This window comes from Mesitornis unicolor, unplaced genomic scaffold (genome assembly GCF_000695765.1).
Source record: "Mesitornis unicolor isolate BGI_N332 unplaced genomic scaffold, ASM69576v1 scaffold32629, whole genome shotgun sequence".
Classification (NCBI taxonomy): domain Eukaryota; kingdom Metazoa; phylum Chordata; class Aves; order Mesitornithiformes; family Mesitornithidae; genus Mesitornis; species Mesitornis unicolor.
This window is the reverse complement of record NW_010207104.1, coordinates 1-24,540: the sequence shown is the minus strand read 5'-3', so window position 1 is coordinate 24,540 and position 24,540 is coordinate 1. Positions and strand designations below refer to the sequence as shown.

General features: G+C 39.6%; 1 protein-coding gene across 1 annotated transcript in view; it reads right to left on the bottom strand.

Annotated features, from left to right (window-relative positions):
• The window catches only part of DERA (deoxyribose-phosphate aldolase (putative)), a gene marked incomplete at its 3' end in the record, with an annotated part of 46,622 nt that extends 22,144 nt beyond the window's left edge, over nt 1-24,478 (bottom strand). Inside the window, 7 exon segments of the mRNA XM_010192021.1 lie at nt 455-583; nt 8,423-8,557; nt 9,883-9,978; nt 11,615-11,762; nt 14,908-15,057; nt 15,059-15,136; nt 24,224-24,478. Of these exon segments, the coding sequence (XP_010190323.1) occupies nt 455-583; nt 8,423-8,557; nt 9,883-9,978; nt 11,615-11,762; nt 14,908-15,057; nt 15,059-15,136; nt 24,224-24,478 (991 nt within the window).
• Nucleotides 24,479-24,540: the final 62 nt, after the last annotated feature.

The window sequence follows — 24,540 nt, the reverse complement described above, 5'->3', positions numbered from 1 at the left end:
GTTAACAGAGGTGGTTAGAAGAAGTGAACGCAAACCAGAAACAAGAGCTGTCAGCATGCTGTCACAGGAAAGTTTCCCTGCACTTAAAATAAGCTTATGAGCCATCTACCTATACCACATCTGCAGCTCACCACAATTGCTTGGATAGTGTGTGTATCTGCCCCAGATGTATATATCCCAATTAAATACACCAAGGATCAGACATTTAACAACAAATATTTGTTGCTATGAATTTTGTCATTTAGCAGTTTTAAGCGTTATTTAACATTTCATGCAGTTTTTGTCAGTTACACACAAGTGGCACTTTATTACACCTGCAACTTCAGTAATCGCTGCATAACAGCTTTTGCCTACTATCGACAAAACTAAACTTTGGCAACTGGAATTTTTTAAGCTTTGTAAATAATATAGCAAAGACATTCTTAGCTTAAAAAAGAAAAACACATATATTTACCTGCCATCATAGCTATCATACTGGCTTTGTAGACATTAGCAAGGGACCCCAGTTCACCTGTTGCCAAGATTGTTTTCATATGAGCTTCTCCACAGGCCTCACGGCACTGACAGATCTCCTTGTAGAGACCTGTGGATAAAAGCATGTGAAAATGATCAAAGTTGCCTGAGAGACATTTTCAAGTATGACTGTAATTTCCACTTCTAGATTAATTTCCAATCTTATAATTAGTCATAGCACTCAAGAACTTAAGTTTTGCAAGTTCAATAAATTATATGACTGGAGATAATTAACAATGCCACACAGTTTCAGACTTAACTTAATAGCTATTAATGTCGGTTCTCTCAAAACTAAGAATGTGCACGGTACGCCAAACACTCATGAATACATCAGGAGTAAAAAATGCTATGATAGTCAAGATTGATTTTAAACAGCTTTCTCAGCAATAAATACAGTAGTACACTGGATCAGTACTCAGGGACAGTTACATTTTCCTGTTCACACCATACCATCACTCTTGCTGTCCCCTTCAGCCACATTTGCCAAAGGGCTTAGCCTAAAAGACACCAAAGGTGTGACCAAGTTGTCTAATGACAAACACTAGTGCCACCTGAGATGCCCTGACATGCCCCAAGGCTTCCAGCTGCCACTCCTGGAGGTTCTTCATCTTCCTTCAGTCTCCTACCTTTCGCCCTAGTACCATAGGACCATCTTGGGAAGTCTGATTACGGAGCTAGACGCCTGTGCTTAGGAATATGAATCCCACTTTAAGCTTCTTGAAAATAAAAATTGCCTGAAAAAAATCTAGTTGGTCTCATAACATCCCTGGTGAAGAGAGACCAAGGCTTGGGATCATACCCCAAGGACCAACAAATCTGCAGGGATCTATGTTTACAAACCACTTCAAGTGGTTGCATTGCCCACAAGGTTACTGTGGACTTGGAACATCCTGTGCCATGACCTCAAATCACCATGGTAAGGGTGAAGGAAGCACTGTGGCAAGAAAGTCAGCAGGACAACACCTGCCTAGCATGCTCTGGAGCTACAGCTCTAAGGGCAGCAACTGGACCCTTGCTATTGATGTCCATACTCCCAAAGGAAGCTGTCTGAATTTCAGGAAGGAGGTTTATCATAAACCACTGTTACACACACAAGCACTGCCACTTGCACTGACACAGACAGCAGGACTGACATATAAAGCCTTTTAGATTAGAGATAAACCAGACCATTATCTCTGTATCTTCACATCACTTGGAAAACAAAAAGCAAACCCTGCTTCTAGTTGCCCCTCCCTCCTAACAGAGAGCTCTACAGCCTCTGGAGGGTCTCTTGCTGTAAGTCCATCTTCTGACTTTCAGTTCCCCTTAGCTTTCATCTCCAAGCAGTTAGCCTGTCTCCAAGGCAAACCAGCACATGTCCCAGCTGCTCACTGCTTCTCTGTGAACTGCTACCCAAGCAGCTGGCCACTGGCTGCAGCCAGGGAGAAGCAGGGACAAGGAGGACAGGCCAGCATTTGGTTGCTCATGAACACTGTCCAGAGAAGACCACTCTCTCACAAACTCCTCCTTTCAGATTTACAAAGGCATACTTAACTTTCTAACAGCTTCCTATTTTCACAGATTCAGTAAGGATTGGAATGCATTTGGACATAACTGACTATGTTTTTTAAAAAATACTACAACTTGCAGACCTGGGCAGGTAATGCAACATGGGAAGCACAGGGAAACACTCCCATCCTTTTTTTTTTTTTTTCTTTTTTCAAAATTCACCAGTGCTCCAACAAGATTTTGAACAGGAAGATTAAAATAGGTAGGAATTATCAAAACATAGGTGTTACAAGCTGGCCACTTGGGGATGACTAAGACTCATTCAGTGTTAATGGTGGGGAGAAGAGCAGCTCTTACAATGTACAGTCACCATTTCTGGGATTTGAATTTAAAAAAAAAAAAAAAGACAAAGTAAGCAAACAGGATCCTTTGCAAGACAGTCCTTATCACAAATTGTATTCAATCTTCAAACATATAATTCAAAAGTTTGTTTATGTAAGGCTAAAATACAGCTTTAAACCAAACCTTCTTGCTAAAAATGTCTAGGATATGGTTATGAAGAGTAATTATTTTTTTTTTCAGCAACACTAGCTTTATTTTCCCCTCAGTCCTCAGGCAAGAGCTGGAAACACACAGTAGGGGTTGCCAGCTGCCATACGGCTGGACCTCTGCTCCATCCATGATGCTGTGGCATCCTATTAATGCCATCGGCACACCAGGCGGCTGGGATTGCTGAGATCACTGGGGTGGTCCTCTGAGACGTACTACGTACATTAGTAGACAACTGGCTAATGCACTTAGCAAGTCCCTTTATAGACATCAGGCTTTACCTTGTCTCTTACTGTGTACCAAAGGTGTGAATTAATCAGTACTAGCATGCAGTCTAACATGTTTTATTGATCAATTGATGATACTCAAGAAACCGACATCAAATCGAGACTGAAAAAGGAAATACAAAGAACCTGTGCTATTTTCTTGTGCATTTGATAACACTCCTCATGTTAGATCGAAATGCAGTCTCTTTCTGTGGAGTGACTCTTTCCTGAAGCATTTGGAAAGCCAAAGAAAGCAGCTTTCATGTTGTTCTAATTTCAGTAACAAGAAGAAAAGACTAAAGTTTCCTCTACCTTTAAGATACACAGACTACATCAGTGAGCATCTGGCTCCAAATACATTCTACATAAGTTGGCTTGCTTTGGGTATTGGTTGGTTGGTTTGTTTGCTTGCTTGCTTGATTTTCCTGGCTTAAGACTTAAACTTCTTTTAGAATGGATAGTGTTGGCGTGCTGGTGCTGTGTTCAAGATGTCACGCAGTATTGGCTACTTGCTTTGAGAGTTGTTGATCATCTTGCCCCTGATTTTAGCAGTCAGGAGAATCTCTTGCACCCTCTTCATGGCAGTCTTTGCTCACAGCTGAAAACACATCTGCAGGGTCTTTTGTGACAGAGGTTTTTCCCAAAAGCTTTCTGCCACTACTGCTAACCAGATAAGCAAATGTCAAAATAAAATCAACAAAACATACATTTAGGTTGGATTTCACGAAGAGAAATCATATGCCCATAGCTGCTGTTCACTGGAGTTAGTACTGCAGCTACAGCATCTTCCCTGTTGTGGGAAGGTACATTTCTATGCAATTAGTACTGAGATCATTTGAACAGTCTCACTATCTGACAGCACACATCAACCCACAGGCAAGAACAACTGAGGATCTTCAATCATCCCTGCCTACGAGACTAGCTGAGATGGTGGAAATGTGGGCATACTTTAATGGGGCAGATGTGTAGGTAATAAATGCTGCTCCTTATTCAGAGATCAACTGCTGCAGACAATGCATGGCATTCACAGGACATTCTCAATCCTACAGTAAAAGTACAAATAGAAACGCAACTACCTCTGGAACAGACAAAATTAACCAGAGCACTCCAGTACCAGTACAAGCAGGGACTGCTTTGATACAGAACAAGCACAAAAACTCCAAACGGCCAATACCACGTAGCATCTTTAACACAGCATCAGCACACCAACACTATCCATTTTAGAAGAAGTCTAGGTCTTAAGCTAGAAAAAGAAAGCAAGAAAAAAAACCCACAAAAACCAAACCCGAAGCAAGCCAACTTTTGTAGAATGTATTTGAAGCCAGATGCTCACTGATGTAGTCTGTAATAGCTTCACTGACTTAGTTGTTAAAATGCATGTGACATAAGAACTCTTCTAATTTGTACCCACTTACTTAAGATACCTTGCTGCTTTCATGAACTTTAGATCTGCTTTTATTGGACGTATTTATTAAAGTAAGAAAAATTCATATTGCATAGGAACCAAAAAAATACTTTAATGGCTATGGTTTTAATTCCACTCTTATAAAAGATAAGTGTTGCACGGTGGCTTTTTTGTAGTTTTCGTAAAGTCTAACTATGAAGTACAAACATTACATTGATTTTTCACAGCTTTAAATGCACCACAGAAAACACTCCTCCCCCTAATACATCTCTCAAGCAAACATCTCTGACAATTACTGCTGGCTATAATCTGCCCTAGATTGTCTAGATGGCCTTTTGCTTTGGTCTAATACATTTGTCCTAAAAAAATCACATAATAAAGGGGATAATCCCTATCTCCTACATAGGAAATGAAAACATTAAGGGGAAAAAAACACAGCTTAAATTTTTATAAAACAGCTCTCCTCCAAATATGTGGTGATAAAAACACTTTTTTTTCTTTTTTCTTTTTTTAAATTCGGCTTATTTGCTGTTTTTGTCTAGCCAGCCACATTGACTGATGTTAAGGGTAGAAACTGAGACAAGGAGGGAAGATGTTTCAATTTCTGTTAGACCAAAAGATCAAGGTAATCATGATGAGAAACTGGAAAATAAGCTGGAATCCCTTCTGTCTTGCACATTAATGGCAGGTTTGTTAACAAAATGACAAGCACAAGGTTATCAGCACAACACAACTCTTTCAGTTCTGCTCTCAGCCACATATGTGCAACTCCAGGCTCCAGCGATTCACACTAAACTGCAAACAGATCCTGGCTTCAGGAGTCTGAGCTGCTGCTGACAATATAAGAAAGATTTTGCAACTAGCCTTTGAGGTTGCAAGTCAGCTTGTGCATCTAGAAGACAGTAAATTCAGTTTCTGAACAACATGTGGAGAAAGTTTCCAAGTCTTTGGAGTGGGGGGTGTATTTTCCCTGCCCTGTTTATAAGGTATGTAGCACAAAAGGGGGCCCCAATCCCTGAACAGAGCCTCTAAACTCACAGTTGAATAATTATTAAGAAGTCAAAGGCAGCTTTCACTACGAGGTTATATCTAATGTATTTCATGGATGTAGCTGTGTTAAAACTTGTTAGAGTATACTTCTTTTTTTCTGTTTTCTTCTAGGAAACTTCAACTGACATAAAGCAACGGAGAGGTTATCAAGAGCTCTGAAGCCACTGACACTGTGGTATATCCAAACGTCGGCTAAAAGCTGTGGAACTAGAAATAACGTTACAGTACACCAGGCAGCTTCTGAAGGTACAGCAAGTCCAACATATTCATTGATAACAGGGTGGGGGAGGGAAATCCTGTTTCTTTCAACAATTTGTTGGTCAGCTTCATCACTCCTTACAAACAGGCTCCACATTCTGGGCTTAAAGACACTAAATTGTGATTTTTAGGCTTAATACCCACTTTGTTGAGTGATACAAGACAGTGGTTGAGTAAACTATTGTAAAATAATATTGCTCTAAAAGCTACTAGGTTGTAAAAGGTATACAAGTTCATAAACTTAAATCTCATTTAATATTATTTTCAAAGCTAAATTAACTGTCCAATAAAGCTGCTTTCATGTTCAGCACTATTAAAAAACTCTTTAAGAATTACTTTGTAAAGATCTAGAAAATACATTCAGAGTGCCATAAAGAGTTCCAACAATATTTAAGACTGCTTTAAAATAACTTGACATAATTGGACATACGCTAAAATATTTAATAACCAGGCAAGCCTTTGAAACAAATCACAAAGCAACACTATTCTATTATGGTGACCCCAATTATTGCACAGGCTAGAAGAAAAGCTAAGAATATATGAACAGTAAAGTAAAGCACTCTACCACATATGTATTTTTGTCCATAACTCCTGAAGTTGTGAAGACAGGCAGCATGAGAAAATAACAATAAAAATATACTAGCGCTATAAGTATAAGCAGAGATTCTGTCATAACTGCAAGGCAGCTCTAGTTGATGAAGCACCTTGAACACAGGCATAGTTACTGCACTAGACTTCTTCAATTTTATGTAGAAATCCAGTCTAAAAAAACATTTCTTCATCCCTTCTAGCTTCTTTAAACGCACTTTATACATTGTTGTGTATCGCACCTAATCATTTGATAGAGGTGGAAAGCTGCATGTTCAGACAGGTAACATACATCTATTGAAAGCTAAATAAATAGATTTTCACAACTAAAATATCCAGACTACCTACTGAAGTAATTTTTGTGGATGGGCAAGTTAAATATTAGAATTTTTCACCCTGTAGCATCATTATTTGGATGGCAAGTAAATTCTGTTCCTGAGACAGCTTTTTTCAAGACCATGTAAATATCTGCCATATACAGATTCACATTCATAAACCCACTTTCAGAAAACGCTTGGAAATAATTTCAATTCTGCCCTCAGTACAAGAAATGTAAACTAACCATTGCCAAAAAAAAGGATGGATTTAAATCTTGTCATGACTTCAGCTGAGGATAAAAGAACATGCATGCCAATCAAAAGTCATCCCTAATTTATTTATTTAGTAAACTGACAGTGTTATACTACATCCATCATTGCTATGTCTGTATACTCCTCCCCTGTAATTTATGACCACAGAAAACAATGTTTCCCATATAGAAAAACCTAGCAATGTAAGTCTGGTTTCTTTCAATCACTGATACAAACTTTCTCTCCGAATCTAGCCCTGCACTTCTCCTCTTGAGTTCTCCTTTGTGTAATCCTAGGTAACATAACCTTGAGCCTGCATTTGCAACTGCCTGCCTGCAATGACTTTCTGCTCTATGCAACTCCCGCTTAACACTGGGTTTGTACCATGAAGTCTGAAGCACAGTAACCACAATTATGTCAGAAATTGCTACAAGACAGACTTTTTCAGCCACAATTGCAAGTTACTGCTCAAGTCCAGTTTATTGGTGTTTTTTTAAGTCTTGGTGACAGACCACTTACTCAGCTCATTTTGTGTCCAAAACCTACACGTGTTTCCAGTGCAGCGCAGCTCCTGGACAGGGTACCTGCTTTGTAGACCATAGTGTAGACCCTAACAAAGATACAGGATAGGAAGGTGTGCATGTAGTCTTGCTGCCAGCTGGTACAGAATTTCACCACCACTCTATCTTACTTAAAACCACTCAATCCAATTGAAACCCAGTCTTCAAATTCTAGCAATTTCTGGGGCCATATTTGAACTTAAAATAGGCACTCTAAAAGAAACAAATGTCTGTGACAATACCTATCCTCAGGAAGTCAAATATTAGTAAGTCTGCATATATTTAAGAGCAAAAGAATGGAGGATATTGGTCCTGAAGACACAGATGTAGAAACTTGTGTTTTAGTTCAATTCTAACTGCTAATTGAAGACCAAAATCTGAAAATATGATTTGTTACCATGATGACTGTATTTCCTTAACGAAACCCAGGTACCAGGGGTCCTTTGTGGAGTCTTCCAAGCAAACAGACTATTACGGCAATGCATTAAACAACTAAATGGAAAATTTATTCCAAGACAATGATGTGTTTACCTTTACATGGAGATTAGTTATAGGAGCATTGTCAGCACTTAAGGCAAGCCATTCACAGTACATTAAGGAGGCAATTAGAGCAAAAACCATCTTCAGCGTTATTGTTCTTACTAATTAGTAGTAGTCTACAGGCACAAGAACATCAATAATAATATGAACAGGCAATTTGTACCTTCAACTTTCAGGGGAAAGAAAACAACTAAAATACATATTTTTGTCAAGTTTTGAAACATGTATATTTAACAAGGTATCATCTACATTAGCAGCCCCTTGGGGGTTTTAACAAAACTGTTCAAATAATTAGACCATAAGCATTCACTTCCATTTCACTTTCTATTTTTTTTAATCTTGTACACAAAATCCTCTAAAGGCGCAGAAGGAACAGACCCAAATTTTCAAAACACAAAGTCATTCTGAATACCCAACCTGACAGAACTTGCAACAGCATTCTTTCAAAAAACATCTGATCATTAGTCATACATCAGTTAAATATTTGTTATTTATTTCAGTGCCCTGGATTATCAGCCACTCTTAGGGCAAGGACCAAATTCTTCAAGGACTGATGTGGAGACTGGGGGAAGAAACAAAAAAAGAACACATGCATATACACAGGCTTAGGTTGCTTGCCAAAGGGTGGGTACTTACCTTCCCACTGGCCAGTCAGCACCAGACTCCTGCTAATGACAATGTCAATCTCTCTGGCACCATACTCCACAGCTAGCTTTATTTCAGCCAGTTTGGTTTCCAGAGGAGTTTGTCCAGATGGAAACCCAGCAGCCACTAACAAGAATGAGAATGCAGGCAGAGGGAAGAAAATAAAATACAAATTGAACATAAAATTTGCAAATACCTCTAATACACCAAAGAGTTTGAAAGTTATTCCTTTTTAAATCTCCACCACAATTCAAAAAATCTAAAGGCACCTCATCCTACCCTCTCTTTATCCACAAGAAGCATTTGTTCTTCCCTCAAGAACCTGTCTAGCAAGATACTAAGTGCATCTTGCAAAAAGGTCTCTTTCACATGCGTTAATTTTTTTCCAAAGCAGTCTGCAGAAGAAAACACAGCATCTATTGCCTCCAGCAGAATTGAGCAAACAAGGACTGAACTCCTATATGAAACAATACATAAATTTTTCATTCTCTCCAATTCTTTTAAGTAGTATTTCAAGTTAAATCCCAGTAATATGTTTAACAGCAAAATCACAATACAGCATGAATTGTTTTCAATGAGGTTTACTTAAGATTACCTTTATGATGTTTAAGTACAAAACCCAAAGCTAATCTGGAAATGGAAGAAATAATGACAAAGAGGAGGTCTGACAAAGAGATCTTCTTTCTCTTTGATATATAAATGCATAGTATGTATTCCTCCCTACACAACAATGAAACAATAACAACAACAGCAAAAAATCAGAACCAGAAAACATGGATCTTAGCATTAAACATCTAATCTAACTTCAAAGTCAGCCCCTGCTTTGAGCAGGAGGTTGGACCAGATGACATCCAGAGCTCCCCTCTAACCTGCATAATTCTTTGATTCTCCTTCTTGCTTATTGTTGATTCAGGACTTGTCTGTGCTGTGTGGCAACTGGAGAAGAGCTGCCACTATTAGATTTGTGAGTACAAGTCCTGAACCTGCGGGCTGCTCAGCAGGCAATAACCCTTGCCTTTGCACACAGTTTCATTGAATTCAGCTTGTAGGATCATACTTAAAAGCCAAACAACTGATAGGGAAAAAAATTTATATTAGAACTCCTCAATCCTCATATTGTACTTGTAATATTATTACCATATACTTAGTGTCTACTGATACTTTGTCCTGCACACTATTGCAATTTCTATTCAGGTGAGAGAAATGCTGATAGATCACAAGGAGCTCTTTGAAGAGCTTCCAGCAAAACAGACGTGGCATTGCTGATAAGCCTGAAGTTGAAAGAAAACAAAAGATTATATCAGAAACAAATCTTCCTCTCCATTCCCTTTCTTCCACCTGCTACCTTTTTACCTTACTGTCTGAAACAAAAGTGAGTCCAAACTTCTGGACTATTCTCCATATTTTATAGCATCCAAATATTTAACAGGATATTTTAGAATAAAACGTACCTGAAGCTACTGGTATGTTACAACCTGCAGCCTTTAGGGCATTAACAGCATCTATGACTCTTGCAGGATACACACAAACCGCTCCGACAGTAATACCTGCAAAAAACACAGTTCACTTTTCAGATGTATAGATGTCCACCTTCTCTAGTGTGATCCATTTTGGGAGCATATATGCATTGTTTGCTCCTTCCACTTCTGTATTCTTCCAAGGATTTTAGGCACCTTCATGAAGTTTTATTCTTCAAGTACTTCAGGTGATTATACTGCTACCTCCCTCACGTTTCTTCACCTGATCGCGGGAGCAAGTTTGCATTAGCAGGAATAAAAACACTAAGATATTTATCAACAGATTCACTGTTTAATGCTAACATGTTTAGTTAAGACATACTTAGTCAGCAAATTGCTATGAGACAAACCGCACTGCCAAGCTCTGTCCTTACTTTTCAAGCCAGACTGACCCCAGTAGCAACTAAGCAGTCTTTATGTTAATGCAGTCCTACTGCATTCCTAGTTAAAATGCTATTCTCTCAATGTCTCAGATAATTGACCTCATTTAATACTTCAACTGAAGTCTGAAGTGTCCATAAGTCTAATTTTTTTAAAAAAGACTAATCTTTGATATTTTATGTGTATGGCTTAAAACCAGAGGCCTGATTGTCTTTTGGTTTTACATCATATGACTTGAATCGGTGGACCAATGCCCATGTAAAACTGAAATATTTCAATAGTAAAAGCATGGCCCAAATGTCACTAAGATTTTGTTTCTGATAGATTATCATAAGGTCTACATGACAGGACAAAAGTCAAATGCTATTCACCAACACATTAGTGATTACATGTGGAAAAATTCAGAAGAGCTGCTACGATATAAAGGGGTTTTATTAATAGTTATATTGACAGTCTCAATTTGCTCTTAAGTTGAATCATGTTCAGTCTTGAGTATAACATTGGGACTTCAGATGGAGCCTTCTTGAGTAATATCAATGAAATTTTTACCACTAGTTCTTAAGGGCTGTTTTCTGCCCCTTTCACTCTGTTGACTTAGCTGGGAAGCGTGGGTGTAGAGTTGTGGGTGAGTGGGTTTGTATACATGATATTCACACAACCACATAGCCACCCACTACAGGACTGATTCCCTATAGTAGACTGGGCTGAAAAGGTGTCTCCTATCTTAACTACTCAAACAAGCAACCGACAGATAATGTTTTCTGAAGTAAAAATAACCTGCTTAGGACTGTGGAACGCATCTTTTCTGACAGACAAAGTGGCAGACTCAGTATAGAGCAACCTCATCTAAGCATGAAATCCAAGGAGTCACAAGAACACTCTCTCCTTCTCCAATTTAGTAAACACATCAACAGATCAGCAGCAGACTCAATTAGTCACCTTAGTGCCCTGTTACTAAAAGACATACACTGAGCCACACACTTGTGGCTTTCATATCAAATTTGCTCATCAGGTACAGTGTCACCCTGAATGTATGCTTCACTTTGGTTGCCAAACTGAGAATGGATTTTTTTCTCTTTGTATTCTTATATTAATAAAAAGGAATAGATATTTTGCAGACAGAACTTAAGACAGTTGCTTTGAATAAGACAATATAGAACCCAGTTTCCATATAGGACCAGCTTCCATTACAGGAAGAGTTATGGAACCTATCTGAAAATTGAGAAAATGCTGAGGAAGTACAGACATTTTCTCTACACAACACACACAACAAAACCAACCATACCTTTATCATGCATATCCATGGCTTTCAGCAGATCCTCTCTGATGGGATGCTTTGCTTTAAAACACAGTCTGTGAACATTTGAAGGAGTATCATCGCCTGAAAGAGTGGTAAGGTCTATGCAGGTGACAGCTTTCAGCAGCCAAGCAGCCTACACAGGGAGTGAAGAAATACAATATTTCATATGCTTCCAAAACCAAACTGACTTAGAAGATATGTGAGGATGTGAGGATCCTCACTGTTATTATATGCTCTGTTCTGTATAGTATGTCTCTATCTTTAAAGCTTGCATGCACCAAAAATTATACATAAACTTCAAGAGGAGCCTTTGTCTGCAATTACCAATATGCAGATGAGTGTACACATCAGCAATTTACACACTTGCATGTTTGCATGCTTTTCCTGCTGTGAGAGTGAAACAAGGAATTAGTCTGGGGTTAAAAACCCAGATTTCTTAAAACTTAGGGTCTAGACTCCAGATGTTTCCACTTTCTTTTGTGTAAATCTGGAATAAAACATCTGTAATTATTTGGTGCAAAGAACAAAAGCATGAGCTAAGTGACAGGGCACTCTTTAGATGAAAATGCCGCAGAATTTTAAAAGTCTTACTAATCAGAGAAAGGAAGAGAAGAACTAAAATTTTTTTGAGACTTCTTGCTCCACAAAAGTTGAGCTTAAGACATTATTTTGAAATATTTGTTGAAAGTCTTTCAGCAAACTCTCATTTCACTAAATGCTGATGTCTCTTAGTGGGCACTTGCTCAACAAGGGGACAGTTTGCAACAGCAAAGTCCACTTGAGTCCATAAAGTCCCTTCCTGAGAGCACTGCTCTGTGACACGATTTGTCAGTATAGGCAGCAAAATTTGTTGTTTCTTCACATAGTACTCTGCAAATCTTAAGATGCCGGCCAGCTTAGAAACCTTTCACACTCTGCTGATAGGAGTCTCCCTTCTGTTTCACACTGAAAGCTACTTTGGCGTGACTAAACAGAATCATGAACAGTTACCGGCCTCTGTTAGTCTAAGCTTGTCTGCTTGTTTCTAACTGATTTCTGCTTTCAGCCTATTATACTTCAGAAGGGTTTTTCACTTTAAATGGTTTTAAGTTTCTTTTACTCGGATTTTTTATCCTTCACTCGAGGGAATTTTTGTCTCATCTCTTATGACATGAATCATAAAGTCATCAAGACAGATGTAGTCAGGGAGTTCCAAGAACTGGTATGATCTGCATTTTTTAAAAAAGGGTTTTTCAACTGCATATTTTGGGAAATGGGCTTCAAAACTGGAATCTGTGGTGCTACTTACATTGAAACATGTAAAGGTTCAAAATAATCTCTGTGAAATAAACGGCATATGACTATCCTGCAATGGCAATGTTCAAATACAGGTGCTTCTGGAATTCTTTAAAATAAAACCTCACTTGAGTGGCTCAGTACCAGTGTCACTACACAGGAGAGGGGAGAAGTGTCAATAATTAAACATTTGTCCTACAGCCATATTGAGGGAGTGACACTAAATCCATTTCTTCCCAATGATTCTTTGTAATCAAAGCCTGCGGCTTTCTATTCTTTTGTTCTTTACATAGTAACTTCTGTCAAATCAGAAGACTTACTTTTTACATTACTGCATCTGCAGTATTTAAAGATAGCCAAGGTTGTGGAATAACCTCTGGATTTTCTTACTGACACTATTTCCCAACTCGGAGCCACTGGACTGCTAAACTCGGTATCAAGTGACTTTTTATGTGCAACAAACTCTTGGGAAATGCTGAGCTGATGTCTACCTTTCCTCAGTTTATGTCCATTCTTTATTTAAGCATAACATTCAAGCCACATTCTTACACAGCTACATCAAATTATCCCCAAGCTGCTGTCCGCAAGATCTGTGCTCATCGCAAACGCAGCTTCAGCCACCCCAGAATGGCTGCCCAACATGCTAAGCTCCGGATGTCAACTATTTCAATTTATTTATTCAAACACCTTTTTTAAGAATTAAGTATAATTAAATGATTCTTGCTTTGTTCTATTATATTGCACTGTTAAGACAGAGCCTTTATTGTCTCCTTCCTCCCACTTCCAGGTTTTTAGTTATTGTTGCAAGTAAACTATTTGTTTAGCATGCAGAGGGGACAAATGACACGCATTTGCCTGCAGAACAGCTGTTGGGTGAACAAAAACTTGTCCTTTGGACATTGGTTACAACCTCACGGCTGAGGGCTCACTGGGAGCTCTGGGTCTGCTCCACCACTGGGTCTATTCTCAGACCTTGCCCTTGGCTGAACATGGCCACGGTGCTTACGGCATCCTGCAGCCAGCTCTGCCTGCTGTTCTCCTTTCAGTGCTTCCTGTCCTGTTGCTGAGACAGCAGAAACCAGCACATGGCCATGCCTCACCTGCTCTGCTTTGCAGAACATATTAGCTTATGTGGCTGACCCGATGGCTTTGCATTGCAATTCTCATGTACCCAATGGAGAACCCAAAATGCACACTGCGCCAGTATCTGCCAGTCCTGCCGCGGGGTCAGTAAACAGCAGAGGTTGACAGTATCTACTAAGACATTCCATGTGTGTGTTCAATTAATACAGGATACCTTGAAGAAAAGTTCATTTGCACCACTAGCTTTAACGATGGCTTACATGAACCTATTTTACACTAAGTACACTAACTTTACACTATTTTACACTAACTTTTACACTACTGGACAAGAACTAATAATTTCTCTTATCTCAGGAATTGAGAAGACAGATCCCTTAGCATTAGTAGCCTCTTTTTTTCTTTCCTTTTTTTTTGTTCTCCTTTGTTCTCCCCCAGTGCCATAGCCAGTCAGGATTTTTTGAGTTTTAGGTAAGAACTAGTTAAGCAAAGAAATCACACATGTTGGGGATGTTTAAGTAAAGAAAAATCATCCAGGTAGACCAAACTTGACAGGGACCATGATCATATCTTACAGTTTTAAAATTAAAAAATAAGAAGGCAGTGTGCAGAGAAGTCTGTCTGGGAAACAGAATAAATGTGGTGGGATAGTAATATACAATTTAATCCACTCATGAATAAAGATGACTTAAATTCATTTGCGGTTTTGCCACTCATGAGTTATAAGGTTTTTAACTTGTTTGGATAAATGCCTCACCTTATTCCATCCCACCATCATCAAATACAAATTATTTAAATAAGACATGGACAAGCACATCTTTTAAGTTTACATGCATCTTGAAAAAAATTCAATATTGCAGCCTGGAGAGGGAGAGTGACTGCTTTAAAAATACAGGAACAGAATGCATAAAAAGAGCACTTACTTGCCAATTACCTTTCACAGTTTTCCATTTTTTAATTCGTTCTGCATGCCTCACAACTGCAGGTCGATTCACATGCACTTTTGAGATCCAGCCAAGTTCTGTGGTGGGAAAAAGAGAAAGGAAAAGATTCTCAGCTATTTCTGTGTTCTTTTAATATACTGTGTGGGACTTCAGAAGAAAGTCATAGCTTGGTTTTGGACCTCTGAAGAATATGTTGTGCTTTTATGTCCTTTTAAGGGTTTGCATATTCATAACCAGTCCAAAATATCATAATAGCACTAACTTCTGTTAGGGTATCATCTGTGAACTGCATGTTTCACACACCATGTTTTGTTTGCCATTACAACTGAATGAACTCACTGCTGATGAGAGACACTATGTTGCCTGTCCTGGACTATGAAGTTTATTTTACATGTAGCATATAAAAAGGCCCCACAAAACAGCCTTCTATCGTTGCTTGCTGATTTACACCTTGATTCCAGAATATGGTAACATTTATTCAGTCCTTTGTTTGTCTGCTGGCAAACAGGATACAACACCATTTTTGTGTGCATGAACCTTTGTTTACAGGAACTGTACTCCACACAGTTACCAAAACGTCTGGACAGACCTTTGCATAACAAAGCATTTGAGCTGTTATTGTCTAGAGGTAATTTTCCTGAATTTGCTACTAAAGCCTGACTAACTGCAAGTTTCCAAAACCACTGAATTCCTGGGCAACACACCTGCCTGAAAACTGTTGAGATGCGCGTATTTTTGGGAAGTACTCACATTGTTGAGCACGCTGGAGGACTCAGGGCAACATCCTCAATGTGTGAATTGCTTCAGATGCCTGCCTGCAGACAGCCTGGCTCCCAATTTCAATGAGTTCCAGTATCCATAAACAATAACCAGGCTCAAAGAAAAGTGGATACTCAAATGTTTACTAAAATAATGTCACTATCTAAAAACAGAAGTACCAAAAATTGGACACTGCTTAACGAAGGGTAACTGAGTGATAAAGAAGTAGTCAGGGTTCAGGTCCTTGAATCTTGAAATTTTTGCTTAGTCTGATAAACCAAAAGCATAATTTTGCATGTTAATGAACAAAAACTGCTCACAGAAGTACACAGGAAAAAGATCATCTTTAAAATCTCTCATATCCCAAAACACAAATAATTCTACTAAATACTAATCATATAAGTAATCCATGAAAATACTATGAAGACAACATCAACAATCATTAACTACCAACCATCAGCAAATCACCACCATCAATCATCAAATAACATCATCAGTTAAGGACAGTATATATATTTGGACACGGGTTCAGATACTAAGAGATAATAATTCTGCGTGACTCAGTTTTTTAAGAGCATCTCATCTCTATCAGTCTTCTCCATCACTGTATTAAACTTGCATTTCCCTCAAGCACATTGATTAAAAAAGATTTAAAACTTTTAAAAAAGCCAATACCCAAAATCGCTACTTTTGTACAGAGGTCTTATCCTCAAATTTTTTTCTTCCTATTTTATAGTTTTAATAACCCCAAAAAAGTGCAGAACTAATATACTACCTAAAGTATGTGTAAATACCAGCTTGTTTTTCTAATTAGACTTACAAAAAGATCTAGAGAAACCAATTCAGGGTAAAGATGACTCCGTGAAAAATGCAGGACAAAGGCATGAAACACAGCTAAACGAAATCTTGTTGAGTACAGTAAGCTACCATGCAAGCAGTTTCCTGTAACAGAAGTAATCAAATGAGCAGTACCCGCAAGGTCAAAATGTTGGCCAAAAGCAAAAAAAAAAATTAAACCAATGAAGGATTTTCTAAGGAATTTAAAGATTTCTTTAATACTTTAGCATCAGACTCACTGTACAGCGAAAAAGAAAAGGAGGAACTTGCAAAGTTGCAAACCAGTTGAACAACAAACCTTCATTACTCCTATCCACTTTCAAACACACTGGCTTACCCATTCTGCCCCCAAAGCAAGAAACTCAACCAACGTGTAGAAAGCAGATGAGAAAAGCTATTGCTACAAAACCCATGGCTAGATCTTTCCTTCTTTTTGAATATCAATAAATACAAGCCATATAAACACAGAAAGCTGAAATATAAGCTAGTGAATCCTCTACATGAAAACTTTGCTGTTGGTTTAAGGTTGAGGCTCCTCTTTGATCAGCAGAGAGCATACATCACTTCTCATGAGGCCATTATAGGCAATATATGAAAAAGTCCACAGAAGAACATCCATAAATAACCAAATAAACAAAGGAAACACAAACTCTGTGTTGTGATTCTCCCACTATAAGCCAAATGTTCAGGTGGAATCATTTAATCATAAACCAATTTATCAAGATAACTTTTGAACCCTACTGGGGTCCCTTTTTGTTCCTTTGCAAAATGTGATAAAATCAAAGCGAGCAGTTTAGATGAGGTACTCAGCTTTTTGCTAATACAGATCCAGAAGCTTCAGTTACCCTATCCTAACCTATTATTTCTACTTTACGAAAAAAAAAACCAAGAAATCAAACAAAAGAATTAATTTATAAAAACTATTACCTTATATAAAAGAGTTAGGAAGACTATGGAGATAGCATCCAGTTTGTTAAACATGGAAAATTTTCATCACCTTTGTTCTTGGGACATAAGCCTTAATTTAAGTGAAAGAACCAAAATTTCCCCCATGTGTAGGATAACACTTCATTACTTATTATTTGAAGCAGATCCAGTCTGATTAATCTTGTGCTGAACCTAGGGAGAAACTACTCTTACTGTATCTGCCCCTGACTTTTAGGCACAGCTTCTCAGAAGGTCCCAGTAATCTCTGCAAGCAATGGAGCACTGCACACCAGATTAGCTTGGAAAATATAGTCAAGTGTAACACCTTTTGTGGTGGGGGTGGGTGGTTGGGGAAGTAATGCTTAAGAAATTCATAATCAATGGAAGAAAAGAGGGGAAAGAATAGGGGAAGTGAAAAAAACTCAAAAAAGCTACTACTTTTGCAAACTCATCTTTGCCCAGTCACCTGTAAAAGTTATCCTATATCAGCTGATCAGCAATAGCTGATTGCATTTTCTTAGTTCTTTGCAAACATGATGAAATTCATTGGCTTAAGCTCTTTTCATTGTGTAACACATTCCACCTTCTGTTCTTAATAACTCAAGACTAATCTTGAAGGTAGCTGACACATGGCAACTAAGGAAGGTGCGATATCTAATTTTTGTGCCTGAGATCATAGAATCATCGAATCATAGGATGGTTTAGGTTGGAAGGGACCTTAAAAACCATCCAGTCCAACCCCCCTGATGCAAGTTTCCTTGAAAAACCATAGAATTTGGATCTCCAAGTATATTTTTGAATAAGGGATATTGAAACACTATGCACAGGAAAGGCAAAAAAAAAAAAATTAAATAAAATATAATAATTTTTTAAAATAATTTTTAAAAAATCAGAGCTCTATCCTATCTGTACAACTTAATGTGAGACATTATGCAGCTTAATAAAGGAAATAAAATGGTGCAATAAAGAAACGCACGGCGAGGAAGGACAAAGGTTCTGGTGATATGCAGCAGCAGATGGAGACTTCTATCTAACACAGACCTTTAATTCAAGCCCACTTCTCCATTAATTAAAGCGGTGGGCATGTGAAAACAAATATGTCTCAGCGTAATTGTCTCTAAATAGACTTTCAAAGTTTGCCATGTGAGGTCTCACCAAATCTTTAAATGAAAGTGTCTCTATGCAGAAAAAAAAAATCACTCACAAATCCAGCTTTTTTTTTCTTTAATTAAAAATCAGAATAAAGCCATTATTTGACATAGAACTGACTGCCTTTGGATTCTCGCCCTCCCCCACTCCCCCAAGCTTTATGATTTAGTATCTGGCTAAGGAAAACTATATTTAATTAGGCTCATTAACCTTGCAGTGTGAACACATCTTTTTTTTTTTTTAAATAAGTCATCTGCTAGTCATCTGCACAGTCATGTGGCTTCAGGGATAAAAGTAATTAAAGCAGTTACACTATAGCTAATTAGCCAATATTCTGTAATCACTCTTCAAGTTTACTTTTTCCTCTGAAGACATCTGAAAAATCATATTCAAAATCATAACAGGAAATTCATCTCCTGTCTTTGAAGAACATGAATCCAAAAATACCAAGCATTTCCTCAGAAAACAATAAATAAAACCACTTCATTAGTATAATTACATAAATATCTAAGATACCTAACACATTCCTCATAAAACAGACTATGCTTTTCAGAAGCTTTTAAAAAAAATGTGTAGATGGCATCTTTTCAGATGGTGAAATAGAAAGCTCAAGAATGCCTGAGGCTGTAGTTTCACAAGCATTTTAAGGCAACACTGTCCCCAAAAGATGCTGCACCCCCCACTGGTTATCTCCTCCTTTGTGCCAGAAACAGCATGTGTGCTCCTGCTCTTACCATGAACACATGAGAAAATGGGTAAGGGAAGCGATGAAAGCTGTTATTTCTGGATAAGGGAGTGAAACTCTGTCCTGACCCTTGAGTGGAGAAATGCAGCATTCAGCTGGACACAGGCTGACCCCAGCTGGTCATGCACAGCAGAGCAAAGCTACTGGATCAGGTCTTGTTACAGTGATCACACCATGAAAGCTCTTCAGGGGTTTGGGGGTTATTCAGTTTCTTTGAGACAGAAGCTGTAGTTATTACCCCACAGTGACTCCTGCTATGGACTGATTTTTAGTGGGGGTCTTCCTCATATGAGAGAAGTTCAGTCTTCAAGTCATCAGCATTCAGATACTCAAAGCAGGACACCAAGGCATGAGCCCTGAACTCTGTCTGTCCTGTGCGCTCTACTGTCCTGTGACATTAGTGGAATCACACAACGTTGACCATGGATCACATGAAAGGGATCATGGTATCCTCCAAAGTACTTTGAAAACTGCTGACAAGCCTTTCCTCAGAGAATGAGTTGCAGAACAACAGGAGCTTGGTTTCCTACAGGACCAAATCCTCTGCTGTTCCCTCTCTTCTTCCCTGGCTCCAGAGACCGCTCCTCACCCCAATAACCCATCTGTCCTGTTATGGTTGTTAGGACCATAAAACAGGACACAAACTTCCAAAAAGCCCCCTAAAAACCATGAAAACTCAAGTAATTGCTGAGAGTGTCTGCCTTTGCCTCAATAGAGGGACTAATTTGATCATTCCATCCTGTGACTTACTTATTTCTGAGACATCTATCTGTCCTTCAAATTTGGTTACAATTCTCCAGCAGATTTAAAAGGTGTTAGAAAGGAACAGTGAAGAAACAGAGTCACAGTACAGGCTAAAACCAGCTATTAATATATTAGAACAGAATTATGCTGTCTTGAAAAAGGATGCAACACTTCATTATCTAAATGCCACTTACCAACAGGCTAGCTCTCACATGTAAATGGCTCAGAAATACCATCTATAATTAAAAATATCAATTGAAACATAATGAATGTATTTCTGGCCCTTCAACTAGAGGGGTTGAGCAACACAGATAGATTTTTTTAAGGTTTTTTTTAGAATCCAAGAACATACTTTGCAGAACAACTGTAATTCTTCATTACTCAGAATACATATGTCTATATATACATATACATATATATACACACACATACACACACACATATACATAGAAACACACACAGATTAAAAAAATAAAATCATAAAATAATTTGGGTTGGAAGATCTCTGAAGGTCATTTGTCCAATCTCCTGTGCAAAGCAGGGTCAGCTCAGAGATCAGATCAGGCTGCTGAGGGCTTTATTCAGTTGGGTTTTGAGAGTCTCCAAGACCGGAGACTTCACAGACTCTCTAGGCAACCTGTCTCACCACCTGACTGTTCTGCATGAAGACATTTTTCCTATATCCAGTCTGAACTTCTCTGTCTCAAGACAAGCCTGTTGTCTCACTTCATCCCATCACGCAATGCTATGAAGAGCCTGGCTTTGCTTTCTTGATGCACTCCCTGTAGGGATGAGCAGGCTGCTGATAGGACCCCCCCCAGAGCCATCTCTTCCCCAGGCTGAACCAGCCCAGCTCCCTCAGCGTCTCCTCACAGGCCAGGCACTCAAGCCCCTGATCATCTTGATGGCCCTCTACTGAAGTTGTAACAGTTTAGCAATCTCTTTCGTCTACGGGGGGCAACAAAACGGGACACAGTCATCCAGATATGGCCTAACAAGTGCTGTGCAGAGGGGATGATCCCTTTCTTCCCATGAGCTACTGGTCATGTCCCTGCTGGCACAGCCCAGGAGGCCACTGGCTCCCTCTGCAGCCAGGGCACTGCTGGTTCATGCCCAGCTTGCTGCCCTCCAGGCCCCAGGACCTCTCAGCCAAGCTGCTTCCCAGGCAGGCAGGCCTCAGCCTGTGTAGCTGCTGGAGCTCGTCCTCTCCAGAGCAGGGCTCTGCCTTCAGCCCTGCTGAATGTCACTGAGCTCCTGTTGACCCATTTACCCAGCCAGTTTGGGTCCCTCTGATCTGACTAATTTAGTCTCATCTGTAAACTTCAGAAGCAAGCAGTCTATCATCTACTCCTGGTCACTGAAAAAAAAAAATAAATAGGATGAGTCTCAAGCTAGATTCCTGCATTACTCTACTTGGTATCAGCCTCAAAGGACAGTACTATAGGCTGTGTTATCTGCTGGGCTTTAAACATCCTACTCACCATTTTCTGGTTCTACCCAATGTTACTGAATGCCTGTCTTTCTCCACAGCTTTTGAAGTTGTTGTATCAAAGCTTCATCTGCAGGGGGCAGAAAACCCACATGGCAGATGTCTGCATGCCCAAAGTTGAATCAAAGGAGTATGCTTCTAGCTTACACTGCAAAACAGATGCTCACTGATGGGTTTCACAATTTTGTTGTGAAGTCACATCTGATGCTTTTCTGAAAACTGACAAAACATGAAGCACATGCTCCATTATAGTCCTGCATCCCTGGGAGCAGAGCAGGAGAGCCAAATTCCTTTCAGCCTCTGCAGACATTGTGATGGACCCAAGTACCCAAGAATGCCTCCACAAACAGTCCCTGTGGAATGATAAACTTGTAAAATTCCTTATCCACATGCTTTACGTGGCTCTCTGATGACAAATGTATCAGTGTGTTAGACTAGTGACTCCCTGACTACTTCATGCAAATCAGTATCTGTTTCTCTGTGTCACATATACCTGTTGTTTACTCAAAAACACCTTGTTCTTCTACTAAGGAACAGTGATAAAGAAAGGAAAGAAAGGAAAGAAAGGAAAGATTAATTAAAGGCTTTTAGAAAAATGTATTTATTTTAAAAAAAAAAAACATATGATAAAGCATTATGTGCCATGATTTAAGAAGAGTTTGGCTTGTCATTGATAAACAAATAGATGCTAATGGTAGCACCAGAAATTTACTTCTTAAATACTGACATTAGGTAGCAAGCACAGAAATAGCAGACACTGAAAAGACTCAAATAATACATTTTTAAGTAAAAGATATTTTACCACTAGGTGTCTCTGCTAGAAAACTATAATTCTACAGAATGCTCTGTGAGATATGGGGCAAATAATCTGAATTAGTATTAAAGCTGCTGCCACAAGCTGGCAAAACCTTCAAAAGCCAAAGTGAAGCACGCAGAAGTAGTGTATATTGTTAGTGGCCACAAGAGATAAAGGCACAGATTTAACATTAACTTCTTTTTGAGTACTGCTACCTGCTAAGATACAACATCTCAAGAAAGATACAGAAACTTACTTAAGATATAGCACTTAACGTATTTCAGATGTGTATTTAGTGGGAGAGTGAATGGCAGAGAGATTCAGTTCTCCCTTTAAAGCAGCCACCGTAAGGCAGCTGTTGGAAACAACCACAGTGGGTATGCTGCTGTCTAATTCAAACATGGTCGTGGCTACTCCATTCCCCTACTGTGCCTGCCCTGCACATCTCACCCAGCTGCTTTTGACCACAACTGACATAAACGAAGATCACTGGGAAGGGATGGCAACCGGTACCTGCTGATAACCTGAGGGCAATGGCCTTTCCAGGTAAATCAGCTGCGGCTGGAAGTGGCCACATGGTGCAGCCTTGGAGCCATCCATTCCTCTGTGCTCTCCATCAATAATCGTGAGCATTACTTGACTTTGCTGCTTCGGCAGGTGAGGGCGACTTATGGGAGGAGAAAGAGCAAGATCCAGCTAAATGTTTGTGAGGTTGCCTGTCTCTTCCAATAATTTCCCACTCCAGCAGCATGGCCTTCCTTACATGTAAACCTGTCTGTTGGAGGATGACTCAATGGGAACTGAACTGACTTCACACTCAAGTTTCTGAGCTCCCCATGCATGCTGACAATAATTTAGAGTAAGAAAAAGCACAACACTCACCTAGTTTAAAGTAACTGGAGTGTATTTGTAGACTTCAATGCTAGCTTTTTTTCCTAACAGACACCCAACTTTTGCCACTATATTATTAACATGTTTGTTTCAGCAAAAAGATGCTGTTCAGATGGCTACAGCTGAAACTCATCTGTCTCTAGAAGCAGCCCACAGATAAGCACATCAGAGAGCAACTCCGCAGCTCGCTTTCAGGAGTTACAACATGTCAGTAATTTCGGAGAATGAATGGAGTCAACTTTGAGCTGTCCACAGGCTAATCATTTAAAGTGCATGTTAGCTCTGTAAAAATGCCCATGCTAGACGCAGGAGCAGAGTCATGTGACACCATACAGCGTGGCCACCTGAACTCTGCTCACATCGACCTTGAGACCTCCCTGTTCCATACCAGCTGTCCTTTGCTTCCTCTCTTCCATGACACCACCCCTGTACCTCCTCCACTGTATTGTTCATCTACTCATATTGAGCACATTATCATACCTTAGGGGCAGACTGTAGGATGACAAATCACCTGAATTCATTCCACCATTGCAGCTGGGGTTTGCTGGGCAGAGAAATCAGAAAGTTGTAGCCATTTCTCCTTCCCTACCAATCAGCAGAAGAGTAGCTCCAACTGGGAAATGGCATAGGAACCCTTTCTTAGCTGCTCTCTGCCTTACCTGAGGCACAGCCACCTTTCAGGGCTAGAAACTATTTGCAAACACTTGGAAAATCCTTACCAGCCTTCAGAGAGCAAGCAACAACGAGAGTGGTAACAAGAGGTAAAGTACCAAGTTTACAAATCAGAATCCAACTAATAAGTGTTTTGAATCTCCTAGAGAAACAGAAGCAGGGGAAGGTTTATTCAGTGAAAGCCAGAAAGGTGCTCAAGAGGGACGGGGTCCAGCTTTCTGACAGGACCAGAGCTACCGAGTCCCACAGCCCAGTGCCTGGCTCAGAGTCTTTGTGATGGGCAAACCTCAACTGCTGTTTCACCTGGGATACCAAAGGTACCAAAACCAGCCTCCGACAGGCCTCCCGGTTGAAGGGACAACCCGAACAGTATGTTACGAGCGTATGTTAAAGAATCTAAAGGAATCGTAAGTCTATTTCTACTTTGGCTTTTCAGAAAAACAAGGTTTCGACGCCGCCTGGCTTGCACACACCCAGGTGGGTCCGCCGGGGGCGGAGGGAGAGGCGCGGCCAGAAGCCCGGCCCCACAGCCAGAAGCCATGCGGCGCCTCGCCCCCTCGGTCGCTCAGCGGCACTTCGGCCGTTCCCAAGGCGGACGTCCCT